This window comes from Choloepus didactylus, chromosome 16 (assembly GCF_015220235.1).
Source record: "Choloepus didactylus isolate mChoDid1 chromosome 16, mChoDid1.pri, whole genome shotgun sequence".
NCBI classification, from domain to species: Eukaryota; Metazoa; Chordata; class Mammalia; order Pilosa; family Megalonychidae; genus Choloepus; species Choloepus didactylus.
In genome coordinates this window covers 62,921,711-62,937,863 of record NC_051322.1, presented here as the reverse complement: position 1 = coordinate 62,937,863, position 16,153 = coordinate 62,921,711, and the positions used below count along the sequence as shown (strand labels likewise).

The following is a 16,153-nucleotide window of genomic DNA, read 5'->3' as shown; positions in this document are numbered from 1 at the left end:
TATCAAACTCCAACCCAGCAGCCTTGACTCTTGAAGACGACTGTATAACATTGTAGATTACAAGGGGTGACAAGTGTGATTGTGAAAACCTTTGGATCACACTCCCTCTATCCAGTTTATGGATGGATGAGTAGAAAAATGGTAATGAAAACTAAATGAAAAATAGGGTGGGATGATTTGGGTGTTCTTTTTTACTTTTATTTTTTATTCTTATTCGTTTTGGTTTAAGGAAAATGTTCAAAAATAGATTGGGGTGATGAATGCACAACTATTTGATGGTACTATGAACAGCTGATTGTACACCATGAATGACTGTATGGTATGTGAATATATCTCAATAAAACTGAATTTAAAAAAAAAAAAAAAAAGGCCTTCCTTGCAAATGCTGGTTGACATTTGCTCAGGCTTCTTCAACTGGTTCAAGCTGTCTGGCAACCAAATTGCGAGACCAAAGGCTGTTAACAGCTAATTGATGGCAAAATTTTTGTTTAAAAACTGAAAGAAAAAAACTTTCCCCAAAGCCATATACACAAAATGTATTTCAATTGAAGGGATTTCTGTTCCTGGAGATGTTGGAAACACAGAATTTAGAATTTTAAATTTAGAATTTATCTCCAGAAGAGGTACGCCCTCATTTTTTTCCAGCCTTAAGTGTTCTGTGTCATTTTTTTTTTCTCCCCTGAGTTGGCTCCCTAACGGACAACTTTCCTTCCAACTGCATGACTGTTGGAATCTGAATAGAATTAGAGACTGTCCTGGAACTCAACACTTGGCAGTAACACCTGCTGTAGATTCCTAGTCTCTGTTATCACAGGAGCACAGGCTGCAAGTTGCACCTTCCCCTTCCTGATGAGATTTTTTAAAAGAGCCAGCAGGAAAATTCCACAGAGATAGGACACATGCAAAGAAGGAGCTGGGTATGGGGACCGGTGAGCCAGAGTCCCCTTACGCCATCAGAAATGGAACACTCCAGGCCCTCCAGAGGCTCAGCCCTGAGCTGGGCAGCAAAGTGAATCGAGAGAAATCACCCCGCCCAACAGCTGGGGTCCTTGCAAGCTCCTCACCAGCAATACAGCCGCTTCCTGGACAGGGCACCCTCTAAGCCCCCTGGTACTCACAGCAGTGAGCTGTGTCAGCTTGGGCAGAGCGGGAGCCTCCGTGATTATGTGGACTTACTACTGCGAAGCATGAATGATGCATGAAAGGAGACAATGCTGGGCCAGTAGCCAGAAGAAAGATAGCACTGTTTCCTACCAGCTGTACCTCCAGATCCAACTGCCTTGCGGTTAGGGGACCTCTAAGAAACCTCAGGCCCTTCCCGCCGTCCTCCCACCCACCAGCCATGGGGCGCACACCCACAGGGTGCTCCCCCCACCACGGCGCAGATTCCCATGGAGCAGGGGGCTCCCAAGGCTGGGAATTAACAGCCCTGGATTTGCATCCAGCTCTTCCACTTCCTGACTAGATAGCCTTGGACAATTATCTTCAGCTTCTCTGATCCCCTCCTATTAAATGCAGGTAAGGACCCTGTAGGGTGGCTGCAGATCAAAGAAAAAGTGAAAGGAGAGTTAACAGTGATCCAAGCCAGGGAGATATTCTCACCCACGTCAGCCTGGGATGCATGAGAAAGCCTCAGCTCCAAGGAGGTCAGCCTGCCCAATACCCAAGTCACTCAGATTCTGATGTCTCCAAAAATGTGTCTCAAAAGCAGGTAGCAGCTCCGCACTCACCTGCGGCTCTGGAGGTGATGTGGATCTGCCTGCCTTGGCCCAGCTCTTTCCTAGCACCCCGTGGAAGAGGGCCCGATCTCCAGCTCCAACAGTGCTTACGGTTAATCAGAAACACTCCTCGATGCAAGGAAATTTTACAAGAGATTTGGCTTTCTTAATATGGAGATGTACATTAAAATAGTACTCTCAGAGGGGGGAAATCCTGGGACCCACCTTAAGAACTAGGATTAAATGGTAACTAGATAGCTACCATCCAGCTCCATGCTACGCTACAAGCAGGGTCTACAAGCAGCTCCCCCTGCCTCTGTCCCCCACCTGCTCCCCGTCCCTCTTCCTTCCCAGGTCCTACCAGGCGAGCTCAGGAATTAGCTGGGGGAAGACACTTCCTGTTGGCCTGGTGTCAAGACTCAGGTGTCCGGCCCCTGCTCACAGGTAGGGCCTGGGCCTGGTATCTCCATGTGTCCTCCCCTGCCGACATGGGGGTGCATGGATCTTCATCATCTCACATGAAGAACTTGTTCAAACAGAAGAAAAACTTTTTAAAAAGTATTTGCATGTTTTCTTCCCTAAAGTTGCTAAGGGCAGCACCATTATTAAAATGTTTGAGAACCTTCCATAATAAGACTACGTTAAAAGACCACCACGCAATTCCCCTATGCAAGAGCTCTCCACGAGATTGTTTTAAATCCTTCCAGGAGTTTTCAGAGTCAGCAAAAGACAAATCACCAGATTTCGATGAAAAAATACATGAAGTGATATTTTAAGTCTATCTTAACATTTGTGAAATCCTTTCCACTGGGCAACAACTTTGTACAGCTCAACAGTCTATGGAGAGTTTTCCTGGCTTCAAGTTGGCTTCACGGAATGATATTTCTGTGGCGCTCTGGACCAGTATCTGCTTCCAAGAGACTAACAGACCTTTAAAACCAGCAAAGTCCGAACAACAGCCCAGTTACTAACCAGCCATGCAGCATACAGCAGATCCTTCCCACCAGTTAAAATGACAGGGGTCAGAGTGAGGAAGTCCTGAACTGCAAAGTAGCCTGTTGCAAAAGCCAGTTCTCTACACATCTCTTTATTCAGTTCTCCACACATCTTTCATTTCACTTCAGCCTGTTAAAAGTTGACAGCACAGGCACAGAACTTATTTGCCAGCCAAATGACATTGACCACAGTGCTGAAGAATCAGTACAGTTCTTAATTGCAATATGTTACTTAAGACTTGGTTGAAAAGGGGAAACAGTGGCTCCCCTTCAAAACACCACACCCACATCCTGTGTGGTGCTGAGGTGTGGTTTGCCAGCGCCCAGGAAATCTTCCTGATAATGATGCCTTTCCCAGGAAAAAACAAATCAACCCTGGCTTCCCTCATTAATTCCCTAAAGCTTAATAAACAGCAAGGTCAATGGAACAAAATCATTTCATTATAACCTTGGGGGTGTATTTGCTTTCTTTGCCATTTTCAGATTAACCAGTATGTGATTATACTTTTTACTCATTTAAGTGTAAACTAATCTATTGACATAGGCTTTTATACATCGTTTTATTCAATCTACAGACTGCTTACAAAACACATCCAGGTACATACATATTAATGAAAGTTTATTTTAAGAGAAGAGTAAGCTGCTGCACCACTCCCAGTTCTCCTCTGGAGGACCAATTACACTGCTCCCCAGAATAAAGGCATCTTAAAGCTGTGCCCCCATCTCACTGGGACGCCTCCAGGTTGACACACTGGAGTCCTTAGGAGTTAGAAGGGTCACTAGATCCTCTCCGAACCTGGATCAAGGTAAAAATAGACCAGCCTCAGGAGCTGTTAATGGTTTGGAGTGTAAGAAGTAAGACAGAGCCAAAAATTTTTTTTAAGCCTGGGTGAGATTCAGGTTCATAGTCCAGCTCCACCACACTCCATTAGAGTGAACTTGGTCACATTATTAAGTCCTCTTGGCCGCCTCTGAATCATGCTCCATCCATGGGGTTGATTTGAGAATCAGATAAGGTAAAGAAAGTACAAGTTACGAGCTCAAGAATTGTTCATTTTTCTTCTTAGTTCATTCAGTCTGGAACTGGGAGTTGTGGGGCTTCTGGATGGGAAGGAGGCCATGGAGTTGGAGCTAAAGTTCCAGGCACTCAGGAAGCCAAGCGTGTCACACACCTAAGTGCACTGCAAGTGTCGGGATGGGGCACAGGCCTTTTCAGGCTTGAGAACCAAACAGCAGCCCAGGGAGTGACTTCAAGAAGTAACAAGCCTCCCAAGTCCCTAACAGGGAGAACAGTAGACACCTGGAGAATCTAATCTAACTAGAACTATTCTAATTCTAAAGCCTCTGAAGAGAGGGAGGGAGAGGGAGAGAGAAAATCCTAATGTTCTAAGTGCTGGAAAATCTTCATAGGAAAGCCTTCACAGGAATTAAGAATTATTAACATTTGCATGCAAAAAAATGGCATTACTAACTCAGTCGTAAGGGCATGGGCTTTGAATTGTTTTTCTAGAAGCATGCTTAGTAACTTCCTGCCCCTGGGACAAGTTTCCCGGTGGTGGCTGCACTCGGGGGTGTATGTAGGCATGTCCTGAAATGCTCAAGCTGACAGCCCATGCAGTTACACTTAACTCAGAGTCTGGCTTCTGAATTAATATCCCCCTTTAAACTGACCTAACAACCTGAACAATCCAATCTGCCAGTGTTTCATTAAAATAAGCAGACAAACTGCATACCATAGTGGGCAGTGCGGAAAATGACAAGAGTCCACTGCACTGTAGCAAAATGATGGAGAGTAAAGAGGCTTAAGCACACACACATGCACGACAGCTCTCAAACCACTTTTATACACCAGAGTTACCTTTCATGAAAAACAGTATACATTTTAATAGTTGCATACGGTGCAAGTGACTAAAGGCACATATTAAAACAAAGAATTAAACAAGCAAGCAGAAAAAAAAAAGCATCCTCCGTGGGCATAGGGACGTAAGGCAGCCCTTAAAGGCCACAGCTCCGCCACTCACCAGCCATGTGCACGCAGACAAGTCAGGAAACGTCCCGGCTTCCTCACCGGTGAAATGGAGACAGCACTCAATTTGAAGGACGGTTGCAAGAACTAAATAAACGAATACGTGGACTGAAAAACCCTAACCCATGCCTAGCACAGAGAAGGCACTTTGTAGCTTCAGAAGAGTGCTTATTTAAAAAGTCTCTGTATCATATAAAAACCCTCTTTGCTCCTAGTTTCACATGATGGCCAAATTCCCAAACTGGAGCCTACAGCTCTCCATCTGTACCCACGGAGCACGTGGGAATCCTGCTGAAACCTGCACCTGGGCAAAGTCTCTGCCACAGGTGGAGGCTGTGAGAGCCCCCGTGACCTTGCCGCCAGCACAGAGAGGGTCTCCCCCTTTATTTGTCTTGACCACCTCCATCAACCCCTTGTTTCGGAGCTGACGTTCCCATCAGTCTCTGAGCATAATCGGTCTCTCCCTCTCCCCTGGCATCTTCACTTCTCTCTCTTTAAATTCTTTATCTGCTTTGCTACTACCAAACTCCCCCTTTCTACAAAAGCCTTTGAAACACCATATTTGATTCCTGGGTAACTGAGGAATTGTGCACAAATCACAGTGCCTGTGCCCCCTCACCTGAAAGAGTGTCTGTGTAAGTGATGGCCTCCTGCCAATGCACCACTGGCCTTTCTGTAGCTCTCAGTCCCCTGGACTTCTCCTGGGGTCTCCAAGATGGGTTTCCTTCTCAGATATCTTTGCTTGGCCTTTCGCCCTTGCCTAGCTCCTCTTCCTCTTTCTCCCCCTCCCCATCCCCCTTCCTCCCCTTAAGAACTCTCAGCTCTGTTCCAAGGCCTCTCTGGGCTCCTACGTCACTCCCAGGTGCTCAACTGTGATCAGCTGCAAAACTGCCTCTCTAGCTCCAGCATCGCGAACTCCAGCCCTGTGGTTTTACCACCATCTGGGAATTACCCCTAAGTAACTCTAGGGTAAGTTTCCAAAGAACCTTCACTTCAATAAGTCTTAGGTTCTCAGCAACAAATCATGAACTGAACTGGCAATGCCTGTGATTTCAGAGAAGTAAAGCAAGCTTCTAGATTCATCAGAAAACAAATGAGACGTGCAATGCTAAACAGCTGTTGTTTCCAATCATCCACTAATCCTCAAAATTTGGGAATCATTTAGTAGTTGAGAACTAAGGTAAAGCATTTCTTGTCTATCTCTAAAGAAACAGAAAGGAAAAGGTCAAGTCCTGCTTGAGCTAATTTCAAGGTTTTCAGGTTGACTGGCTATTTTTTAAATTTCAAATTTATAATACAGTAGTTAAAATGTAACAACACACTTGAATTGTTTACATGGTTATTGCTGAAGGAAATTACCCAGGCCACATATTTTGTTTTTTGTTTAATAAAACAACAGAAACATCTGCTGATTTTGATAGTGTTTTTTTGTTGTTCTTCTCACTGGGTGGCAAAAATATACTTCAATTGCCTTTCCTTAACCTGCTGACAGGGAGGTAATTCCCTGGCCAGTGATGACCAAAAATCTGTTTCACTGAGGTTTGGTAAAATACAAGAATTGAATAGTTATTTGGTTCAGCTAAAATAACTTAAGAAAAGGAATAACAAACCATCTTTTTAATAAAAATGTACTACCTCCCAAAATAAAAAATTCCGTTGTCTTTGAGTTGTCACAAGCATAAGGTTATAGCAAACCACAAAATATGGTTTGTGTAAAACAAATGAAATATTCCTGACTCATAGTTCAATTCTAATTTTAAACAAATCCACTCAAACATTTGTTGAACACTTAGTTTATGTTTCTACCACAATGTAAAAATCTTACAGAAAATGTCTTGGTTCTAATTTCATCGATTGCTGTTCATAGACTGAGGTCTAATCTTTACTGAGGTTTACCTCTGACTAGAGATACAGACTATAAAAAGTACTGCATCTCTCTTCTCTCTAATTCACAGAGACAGAAAGAAGACAACGGTTTCCAGGACCTGCAAAGGGGCACTAGGAGTTAATGCTTAATGGGTGCAGAGTTTCTGGTTTGGTAGTGGTGATGATAGCACAACATTGTAAATATGATTAATGCCACTGAATTGTACACTTAAAAGTGGTTCAATTGGAAAATTTTGTTATATATATATATGCTACCACAATGCTTTTTTTTTAAGTACTGAATCTCTTAGTTTATCCAACTCAATGTGAAAGCCAGGGAATGAATTTCAGTCTGTTTCTTGGTATATTAAAAAGTGGCAGTCTCGTTTGCATGCTTTCTTTTTGTAGCCCTCAGCCCCCTCTTACATGAATTGTCCCCATCCTGTTTGCAGACCCCCCCCCAGCAGCCCAGGCAGGTGAACCAGGGATTACTCCCACCCCCCATGTCCAAATGCCTATCTATGCCTTCTGGAATAAGGCTTCCTGGAGTAATAAGAGTTTCAGTCTGTCCCTTTGCTTTGCTGAGGACAGATCTACTTACTGTCTATTCTTTGCTGCAACAACATTTGTCTCTCAGACAAACGACTTATTCTTAGGGAAAAACAATTAATTTCAACCATCACATGTGTTCTCCAACAGCCATTCATTCACATCGGCCCATACTCTAATATCTGACTTACAAAAACCCAAAGACTTGTCTGATGACAATTGAACGAGTGTGCTGTATTTAATCAATTTGTACCACATTGCATCGCTTCCTCTTTGATTTTTTAAGTTGATGAAATCTTTATAAACAAAAAGATGATTAATTCTTTCCCCTGTCTTTAAGGACCATTCTCTTCTGTGAACTCCCAACTCTAACATGAAAAAAAAATGCAACACACTTTTAAGCAAGTTATTCCTGAGGCCTTTTAGCTAAGAGAGCTACAACACTGGAAGATGTCAGTTTTATGGGGACACCGGGACCAAACTCGCCTGTTGTAGGATATTAGCCAGCAGAAACCTCTCAGCTAATCCCACAGTTTAAAAGTTTTTAGCAGAATATATTTTGGAATCTTCTCTGTGCCCCAGAACACACAATATGGATCCAATTAGGTTCAGCTGCCTTAGGTTAGCAACACAATTGAAAGAAAATAAGAGAAGTGGGGGTGGGGGCTCTGTTCATCTTCTCGCAAGCTCTCGTAAGCACCAGCCCCCCAAATCGCGCGCGTCCTGCCACTTTCCGGGCAGCACACGCTTCTTAAATACCCCAACCTGGCTGGTACCCCGCTCAGTGCTCAAACTTTACAGCTGCTGGATTTTCACTAGATCTGCAAGAGATCTGTCGAAGAGCCGGAGCCCAACGCTCCAACCCTATCCCACCACCCAAGGCCCAGGCCATGGCGCGCCCCGCCCGCTTCTCGGCTCCCGGACTCACACCAGCGCGGACGGACAGGGCATCTGGTTCCAAGCACAATTGTACTGAGCCTGGATGAAACTCTCGCTTCCCTCCAGCACGGAGCAGCTCACGTTCTTGTTCACGATGTAGGCGCACCAGTTCCTGGGTAGAGGGGAGAGAAGGGAAAGGACACGGTGTAAACCCGGGAACAATGAGGCTGGGGTGGCGGGGACAAGGTGATACGGAACCCGACTGGGTGAGGGGCAGGAGGCCTGTCACCCCCTGCGGAGGCGGGAGCTTGATAAAGCAGATTCCCGGAGGGTGGGCGGGTGCGCCTCTGGAGAGCGGGCACCTTTAGCGGACAAAAGGGGAGAGGAAAGCACCCCAGGTCCCAGGAGCTTCTGTAACTCCTGGGAGTCGTTTCCGGGTCGCCCTTCTCTGCGGGACACTCCCTGTTCCCCACTTCCCGGAGTCGGCACTGGTAGAAGCGCCAGCGAGGTCTCCTGAGACGCCCGGTGCGGACAGTGGAGCGCACCGGGAGCCCGAGGGCCTCCGGCCGCCACGCGTGGCCGTGGGCACGGCAGGTCGGGGCCCCGCGGCGGGCTGGGGAGCGGCACGCGGGGTGCGGGGCTCTCGGAGGACCTGGCTGTGCCGGGGGCGCGCACTTACTTGTTCCTGGCGCCTGGCCGCGCGGGGTGCCTGGGCTGCGGACTGGCGAGGCACAGCCCCGGGCCGCCCAGGGCCAGCAGCGCCAGCGCCCAGCGCCAGGACGCGCGGGGCGGGAGCCACATTCTGCGCGCCCCGCCTGCCTTCCCTGCCGGGTCCGGAGCGCTGCGGGGTCGCAGAAGCCCACGAGGCTGCGGGCGGCCGGGCGCGGCCGGAGAAGGCAGAGAGAGGCCCGGGCGATCGGCGGCCGCCCCCTCCGGCTTCTCGCTCTCCCACTTCTCCTTTTCCAGCCCCGCGCGCCCTGCCTTCTCCTCGGGTCCCTCAATGACGCACAGGTCCCCCCGGGTGCCGCCCTTTTTATTTCACTTCCCTCTCCGAAACGTGACTCCCCTCCAGCCCGTCTCCCGGTCTCCAGTCCCCTCGCCTCTCGGCAGGGGGCTGGGGGTAAAATGGCTTAAGGATTTGGAAGAAGGGTCTAAGTTACAGATTTTCCAATTACTCATTCCTTTGGTCTCTTCCCAGAAGCGCAGGGAAGTCCGCCTCCCACCTTCTAACAGGCGCACCCCCGGCCCCTCGGGAAGGGGCCGCAGTCGGCGAGTCTGGCGGTCCTCACCTCGTGCCCGGGTCCCGCCTCCCGGGGGGCGAGTGAGGGACATCTTTATCAGACCCCTGGGGGGGACTCAACTCGGATTTCCTCCTTTGGATAGACGCGGCCCTTGCCCCACAACCTTAATGGACTTGGGAGAGTTTGGCGGAAAACGAACGCTGGTCCCCTTCCCTTTCTTTACCCAAAACTGCCTTATGCGGGTTTAAGGCAACATTCGGGGCAGCCAGGGGACAGCAGAGGCAACAAACTCGCCACTTAGCAGCAGCCCCCGAAGCCCAGCAGCAGGCTCTTACCCGCGCCAGGCTGAGTTTTGACAGGCAGCCTCACAGGCTGTGCATTTGATGTTCTCTGAACTTTTTCTTTTTTCTATCAACGTTAAAGGCATTTACTCCAAAAAGGTTTTGCCTTTGTTTCTTCAAAGTTCAGAGGCTGTTAGACAATTGTCTGTTCTTTTCACTTTCTCTTCTATTTCCTGTCCATTCTTGAGTTACACTACTCTCTACCAATTCCTTTAGGGATAAAAAAAACTCCACGGAAGAATGTTGAATAAAAGTATCACCGAGGTGTTGCATTCTCAGGGGCCCCCTACCTGCAGGTGTCACAGTTCACTCACCATCCAGGAACACCATAAGGTGTTTATTTGCAGACTGTGTAGATTAACTGCAGTATTTGTGTACTAATGGGATGTTATTGGCTGTGAATTATGTGGATAATAAAGCTTTTGTAAATGCTACTAAATGAAGCCATGGGTCTAATTTATTATTCATATGCTTTGATGAGGATGTTGGGCCTTTTCATTTGCAAAAAGGAGGAAAATTCCTGAAATAGAGACTTCACAAGAGCCAAGCAGAAAGTTATACCATGTAAGGCTATAGTCTGCCCATGAACTCTTCTGAATCAAAATCATGCAAATGATGGACTGAAGTCATCCCAGCCTTCAAAAGAGCCCCCCTGGGAGGGGGTGGAGCTAGGGGAATAACAGAAAAGGATAAAAAGCTGTCTTGTATAACCCAATCTGTATCTTTCTGTATAAATTCCCTATCCTTCCCATCTGAATACCATTTTGGTTACTGGAGTGTCATAAAGGAGAAACAGTTCAGAAAGAAAGATAGTGAGCGAAGAATGGACTAGAGGAGACACATGGGTTATGAATGTCTAACAGGAGCTCACCTTTCTCTTCAATATTGCTAATTCTCTAATTTGAAAGGGAGTCAAACTGATCAAGTCAAATCTGATATTTTTCACAGTGAATCAAAGTTTTACTAGGAAGCAGTCTTGAGGCCCAGCTTTTTTTTGGGGGGGTGGGGGGTGTTAAAGTTTTTTTATTGTGGTAACATATATACAACTGAAAATTTCCCATTTTAGCCTCTTTCAAATATATTATTCAGTGGCATTAATTGCATTCACGATATTGTGCTACTGTTACTACCATCCATTACCAAAACTTTTTCATCACCCCAAACACAAACTCAGTACCAATTAAGCATTAACTCCCATTCCCCAAACTAACCCTTGCCCCTGGTAACCCGTATTCTAATTTCTGACCCTATGAATGTGCATATTTTAATTATTTCATGTAAATGAGATCATACAGTATTTGTCTTTTTGTGTCTGGCTTATTTCACTCAACATGATGTCTTTAAGTTTCATCCAATGTTGCATGCATCAGAACTTCATTTTTATGGTTGAGTAATATTCCATTGTGTGTACATACTACATTTTGTTTATCCATTCATCCATTGATGGATCCTCAGGTTGCTTCCACCTTTTAACAGCTGTCACATAATGCTGTCATGAGCATCAGTGTGCAAATACCTGTTCCAGTCCCTGCTCTCAGTTCTTTGGGTATATATCCCAAAGTGGGATTGCTGGTTCATATGGTAATTCTGTACCTAACTTTCTGAGGAACCACCAAACTGTTTTCCACAGGAGCAGCACCATGTTACTGTCCCACTAACAAGGCAAAAGTGTTCCTATTTCTCCACATCCTTGTGAGTCCCAACTTTTTATTGAGATGATCACAATACTATATTTAATCAGCTACATATGGTGTTTATTTAGTAGGTAAAATTTTATACTGAGCATCTGTACATGCTAGGTACTGTGCAAAAACCCTGAGCACTCATCAGTGATCAAAAACTGGCACACACCCTGTCTTTACAGAGCTTCCAGGCTTTCCAATGCCACAAAGAGTATAAAGTTTCTCATATACGGTCAAATAAATGAGCCAATACTTATCATGTGTGTTTCTCTGTTTACACACCCACATGTGCCACCAGAGGCCAGGAGCCCAAGAGATCTCTTCCCTCTCTCTTCCCCAACCAGAGGAAGGGACGGGTCTCACTCAAAAATCAGAACACCCTACAGAAGAAACAAGATAGGGGAAAGCTTTCCAGAGGACAGAGAGCTAAAGCACATTAAGAAAAAAGACTAACTAGGCGGGTCACCTGGTCCCAGCCATAAGATAATGTGGATATAACTGGCAGAGTGCTGGAGGTGTGAATTTTTTATAACCAAGGACTTTAAAGCAGTGCCTGAAAACTCAGTTTCCTGTAACAATCTGATGGAATTTCTTCAACTTTTAACAAAAGGGCCCCATCATAACTTACACTCTTGGTTGCGTGACCAACTTGCCTAATGTGAAAATCCAGAGTAGGACTACTTCTTAAATTCATTTCCTCATTGTCTCATCAGATTCCCTCCTTGGGAACAGTACTCATGAAGCTGTGAGCCTGTTGGCCTCAAGTGCAATCACACTTCCCTTCAGTTGTCTGGTGGACAAGGAAACCGGATGACAGTTGGAAAAGCAGCAGATGAGTACATTTCCTCCCTCACACAGCCATCTGAGGCACGGGACATTTGATCAAGATGAACAGATTTGCATCTAGGATGTGGTCAGGAGTCATAAGACTATGTGGGCATCCCCCCTTCTCATTCCTCACTTTTGCTTTCTGGAAAAAAAAAAAAACTAATTTCTAGGTTTTCTTTTAGGTGTCTTTACTGCATTTTTGTTCTACTTATCGAAGGATGGAAAAAGAAAGTCCTTGAAGAGTGAATATCTTGAAATAAGTTTTTATTGCAAAGTATTTCTAACATATTACATCCTAAGAAAATGTCTTTCACATACACAAGTTAGTGATAAGACATGCTTCATTCTTTTACAAAAATGCACTTTGATAGGGAAGGAAACAAGAAATGTCTCTGAGGAAAATTAACTGGCTGCACCATCTAGCTTGGTCTGTGTTTTTAAGTACCAGGGTTTGGTCAGCTCAATTTTATTTAGGTCCATTTGAGATATGCATTGCATTGGACAAAGCCCCTTCAGAAAAGCAGTGTGTCTCCAAACTTCAAAATAAGTTAACTACTTTCCTGGTTTGTTAAAGGTTTTGGTCAAATAGAACCAGAAACAAAGAACACCTGCTGTCTTCATCTGTCTTAACTTATTTGCTTGCAAATATCTCACATGCTGAAGGTTCAAAACTGCAATATTTTCTGAACCCAAGACTGATCTTATTTATTAATCTATTGATTGATTAGATGACATTCTTAAGGACTGTGGTCGTTATTTTAATCACCTTTCTTGAGAGATGCCAGAAGCAAAATTTTTTGTATTGATTACAGGTGTGTGCCTTAATGTGTGTGCTTTTGTTTGTTTGTTTGTTTTAGGAAGGTGCAATCCTTTATTTTTAGCGAACAGATGTTTCAGGTAAACAATCTTTCCAGTGGAGAATAGAGAACTTGAAAATCAGCCTTCAGCCATCAGCAGCTGCTCTGCTCAGGGCTTGGGTGAGGTGGAGGTGTGTACTTTCCTTCCTTTATCAACTTCTCCCGTTGTCTCTTGATGGCGTTAACGCGTCTCATCGTTTTCTGCCGAAGCAGACATTCTACGAAATCATCAAACTCTATCTTGCACTCTCTCTGCCTGGATATCACCAATTCCATGAGCACATTCTATCCATTCCTCTTCAAAAGCATGGCAACTTATGAAGCTCATTACCACAAAGGAGAGTCTAAAGTTGTATGTAATGGTGCCTAAGAGTCTCCCCCTGAGTACCTCTTTGTTGCTCAGATGTGGCCCTTTCTCTCTCTAACTGAGCCATCTCGATAGGTGAACTCGCTGCCCTCCCCACTACGTGGGACCCAACTCCCAGGGGTGTAAATCTCCCTGGCAACGCAGAGTATGACTCCTGGAGATGAATGTGGACCCGGCATCGTGGGACTGAGAGTATCTTCTTGACCAAAAGGGGGATGCAAAATGAGACCAAATAGTTTCAGTGGCTGAGAGATTCCAAATGGAGTCGAGAGGTCACTCTGGTGGACATTCTTATGCACTATATAGATAACACCTCTTAGGCTTTAATGTATTGGAATAGCTAGAAGTAAATACCTGAAACTACCAAACTCCAGCCCAGCAGTCTGGACTCCTGAAGTCAATTATATAATAATGTAGATTACAAGGGGTGACAGTGTGATTGTGAAGACCTTGTGGATCACACCCCCTTTATCTAGTGTATGGATGAGTGGAGGAATGGGGATAAAAACTAAAGGACAAATGGGGTGGGATGGGGGGATGATTTGGGTGTTCTTTTTTCACTTTTATTTTTTATTCTTGTTCTGGTTCTTTCCGATGTAAGGAAAATGTTCAGAGATAGATTGTGGTGATGAATGCATAACTATGTTATCATACTGTGGACAGTGGATTGTATATCATGGATGATTGTATGGTGTGTGAATGTATTTCAATAAAACTGAATTTAAAAAAAAAAAAAAGCATGGCAACAACTTGGAAGCTTGTAAGGCTGCTCAGCACTTTGGATTGTCATATGTTAATTCATTGTCATATGGATTGTCTCAGCTATGCTAAGAGCCAGCTTTTTCTGGACATCAAAGAAAGGCATGGCGTCCTGTTACAGTATCTTCGTCTCCTAGCTGGCCGCTGCTTCTGCTGCCTTAATGTGTTTTTATACTATCACCTGAAAACTTCAAAACCGTGAAATGTTCAAACCATGCCTCTGTCACAGCTAGCTAGTCTTGAAGAGCTCACACGATGGAGTTAGTGTAGTTTTCAAATCTGGGTACCCTCTCCTATCTAGCAGAATGATCTTGTACTGGTCAATAAGCCTCTTGATCCTCAAGTTTTTCTCCTGAAAATGGAAACACCTCATGTGGCTGTTAGTTGAGCTAGCACACATCAACTGCTTAGCATGGTGCCCAGCACACAGTAATAGAGGATAAATATTTACAGATGTTATTGCAGGCAGGTTCAGGAGTTTTATCATTCTTTCTGTGTACCAATTAAAGTGGAAGCTGACATCTGCTGCAGCTCTTCTTCCCAAATAAAAAGTACAAAGATGGGCTATTGAGGGGGGACATGCAAGACTCAATCAGAATGTCTCTAAACAAGATAGAGACCTGGAATAGAATAGTGGGCTCTCGACTTTAGTCCAGTTTTCTGTCTAGTGCTCCCCAAGGGAAAACATACAGCTTAGCTTATTGTTTGGGTGATGTCATCCTCCACATTGCCAAGGAGTTTATTTTAGGGAAATTCAGTGAGGTCCTTGGGAGGATTAATACATGAATGAACTCAGATAATTAAGCAATTCAATAGGAAATATCTTCTTCCTCAAAGACAACATTAGTTACTAATTCCATATCCCTTAATTTTTTCAGATGTTTCTTTGACTTAACAATGTTTTCTACTGCTAAATGTAGGCTATATGCTACATTGGAGAATTCATTGCGGTTACCATTCCAGTATAGTTTTGAACCCATGTTTTTTTCCTTCATTTGAAATATCTGATAAACATAGGCCCTTAGAATATTTTTGTTTCCAAGTGAACTATGTTAGCTTAGGCAATAACATCTTCATATATGTGGAGCAACATCAATCTATTTTGTAGCTCATCATTCATTTATGGAGTAAGAGTTGATTGTTCTGGAATCAACAAAATGTTCTAAATAGGCAAAATATTTTTTGATGATTATGAAGTAAATTATTAAATTTCATCATAAGCCTAGTCCATGCTCATTAGAATAGTATGGGCTATTCATGAGTAAATTAACTCAATCTAGTATTTTAGGTGGTACAGTTTTAAACGATGTTTTAACAGTTACTGGTATTTCAACTTAAGTCAGGGACAAAAAGAATATGCTACATTTGAAGGGGAGGAAGGGAAAATTTCTTGGAATTTTGTGGCCATCCAAAGATTTGTTTAGTCAATAAGACTTTGAGGAAGTTTGGTATATTGACCGCTATACCAGGCAATATAGGAACCAGAGGAAAACAGATCTAGTTCTTTGAAATCAGCTGACTGGGGTGCAAGACACACACATATGAAGTGACCTAAGAACACATTAAGTCAATAGAAAATAACATAGTAAAAATTGTACCAATGTGATGATAAAGGAGTATACTTGAGGCACTCAAAAAAGGTGAATATTAGTTAGGAAAGACTTCGGAGGGGTCCAGGTTTGAGCAGTGTTTTGCCTTTGTTTTGTTTTGCTTTAAATCAGTGGTTATATTTTAAATTAATGTGATTTGCGAGAGAGGAGGGAGCAATTAATGTGACCTTGTACATTGTATGTCCTTAATAAATAAAGAAGGGCAGGGGCAGCTGGTTAACTAGGGAGACTGAGGTACAAAGCCTTAGCAGAAGCAGGAGGTAGATGAGACAGGGAGGCTGGGTACTATTGAGGAGTAATGAACATGGGGAAAGGGTACAGGAATTGTCACTGTTGAAAGACAAGGCATAGCTGGTGGGGAAAAAAATTCTAGTTCTTTTTTCTCTTAGCTAAAGATAGGTAGGGTGACCAGATGTCCTGATTTGCCCAGGACAA

The 16,153-nt window shown here is 44.3% G+C and overlaps 1 protein-coding gene and 1 pseudogene across 3 annotated transcripts in view; both read right to left on the bottom strand.

The window, feature by feature from the left end:
- EMILIN2 (elastin microfibril interfacer 2) overlaps positions 1 to 8,999 on the bottom strand; it is a 97,651-nt gene extending 88,652 nt beyond the window's left edge. For all 3 annotated transcript variants that reach the window (XM_037805987.1, XM_037805988.1, XM_037805989.1), the window contains exons 1-2: positions 8,713 to 8,999; positions 8,083 to 8,205 (exon numbers count right to left, since the gene is read on the bottom strand). In XM_037805987.1, the coding sequence (XP_037661915.1) occupies positions 8,083 to 8,205; positions 8,713 to 8,834 (245 nt within the window). In that variant the 5' untranslated portion in view covers positions 8,835 to 8,999. The remainder of the gene's footprint in view (positions 1 to 8,082; positions 8,206 to 8,712) is intronic.
- A 4,076-nt stretch (positions 9,000 to 13,075) lies between these two features.
- Positions 13,076 to 13,310, bottom strand: LOC119511299 (annotated as a pseudogene).
- Between the last annotated feature and the right edge of the window lie 2,843 nt (positions 13,311 to 16,153).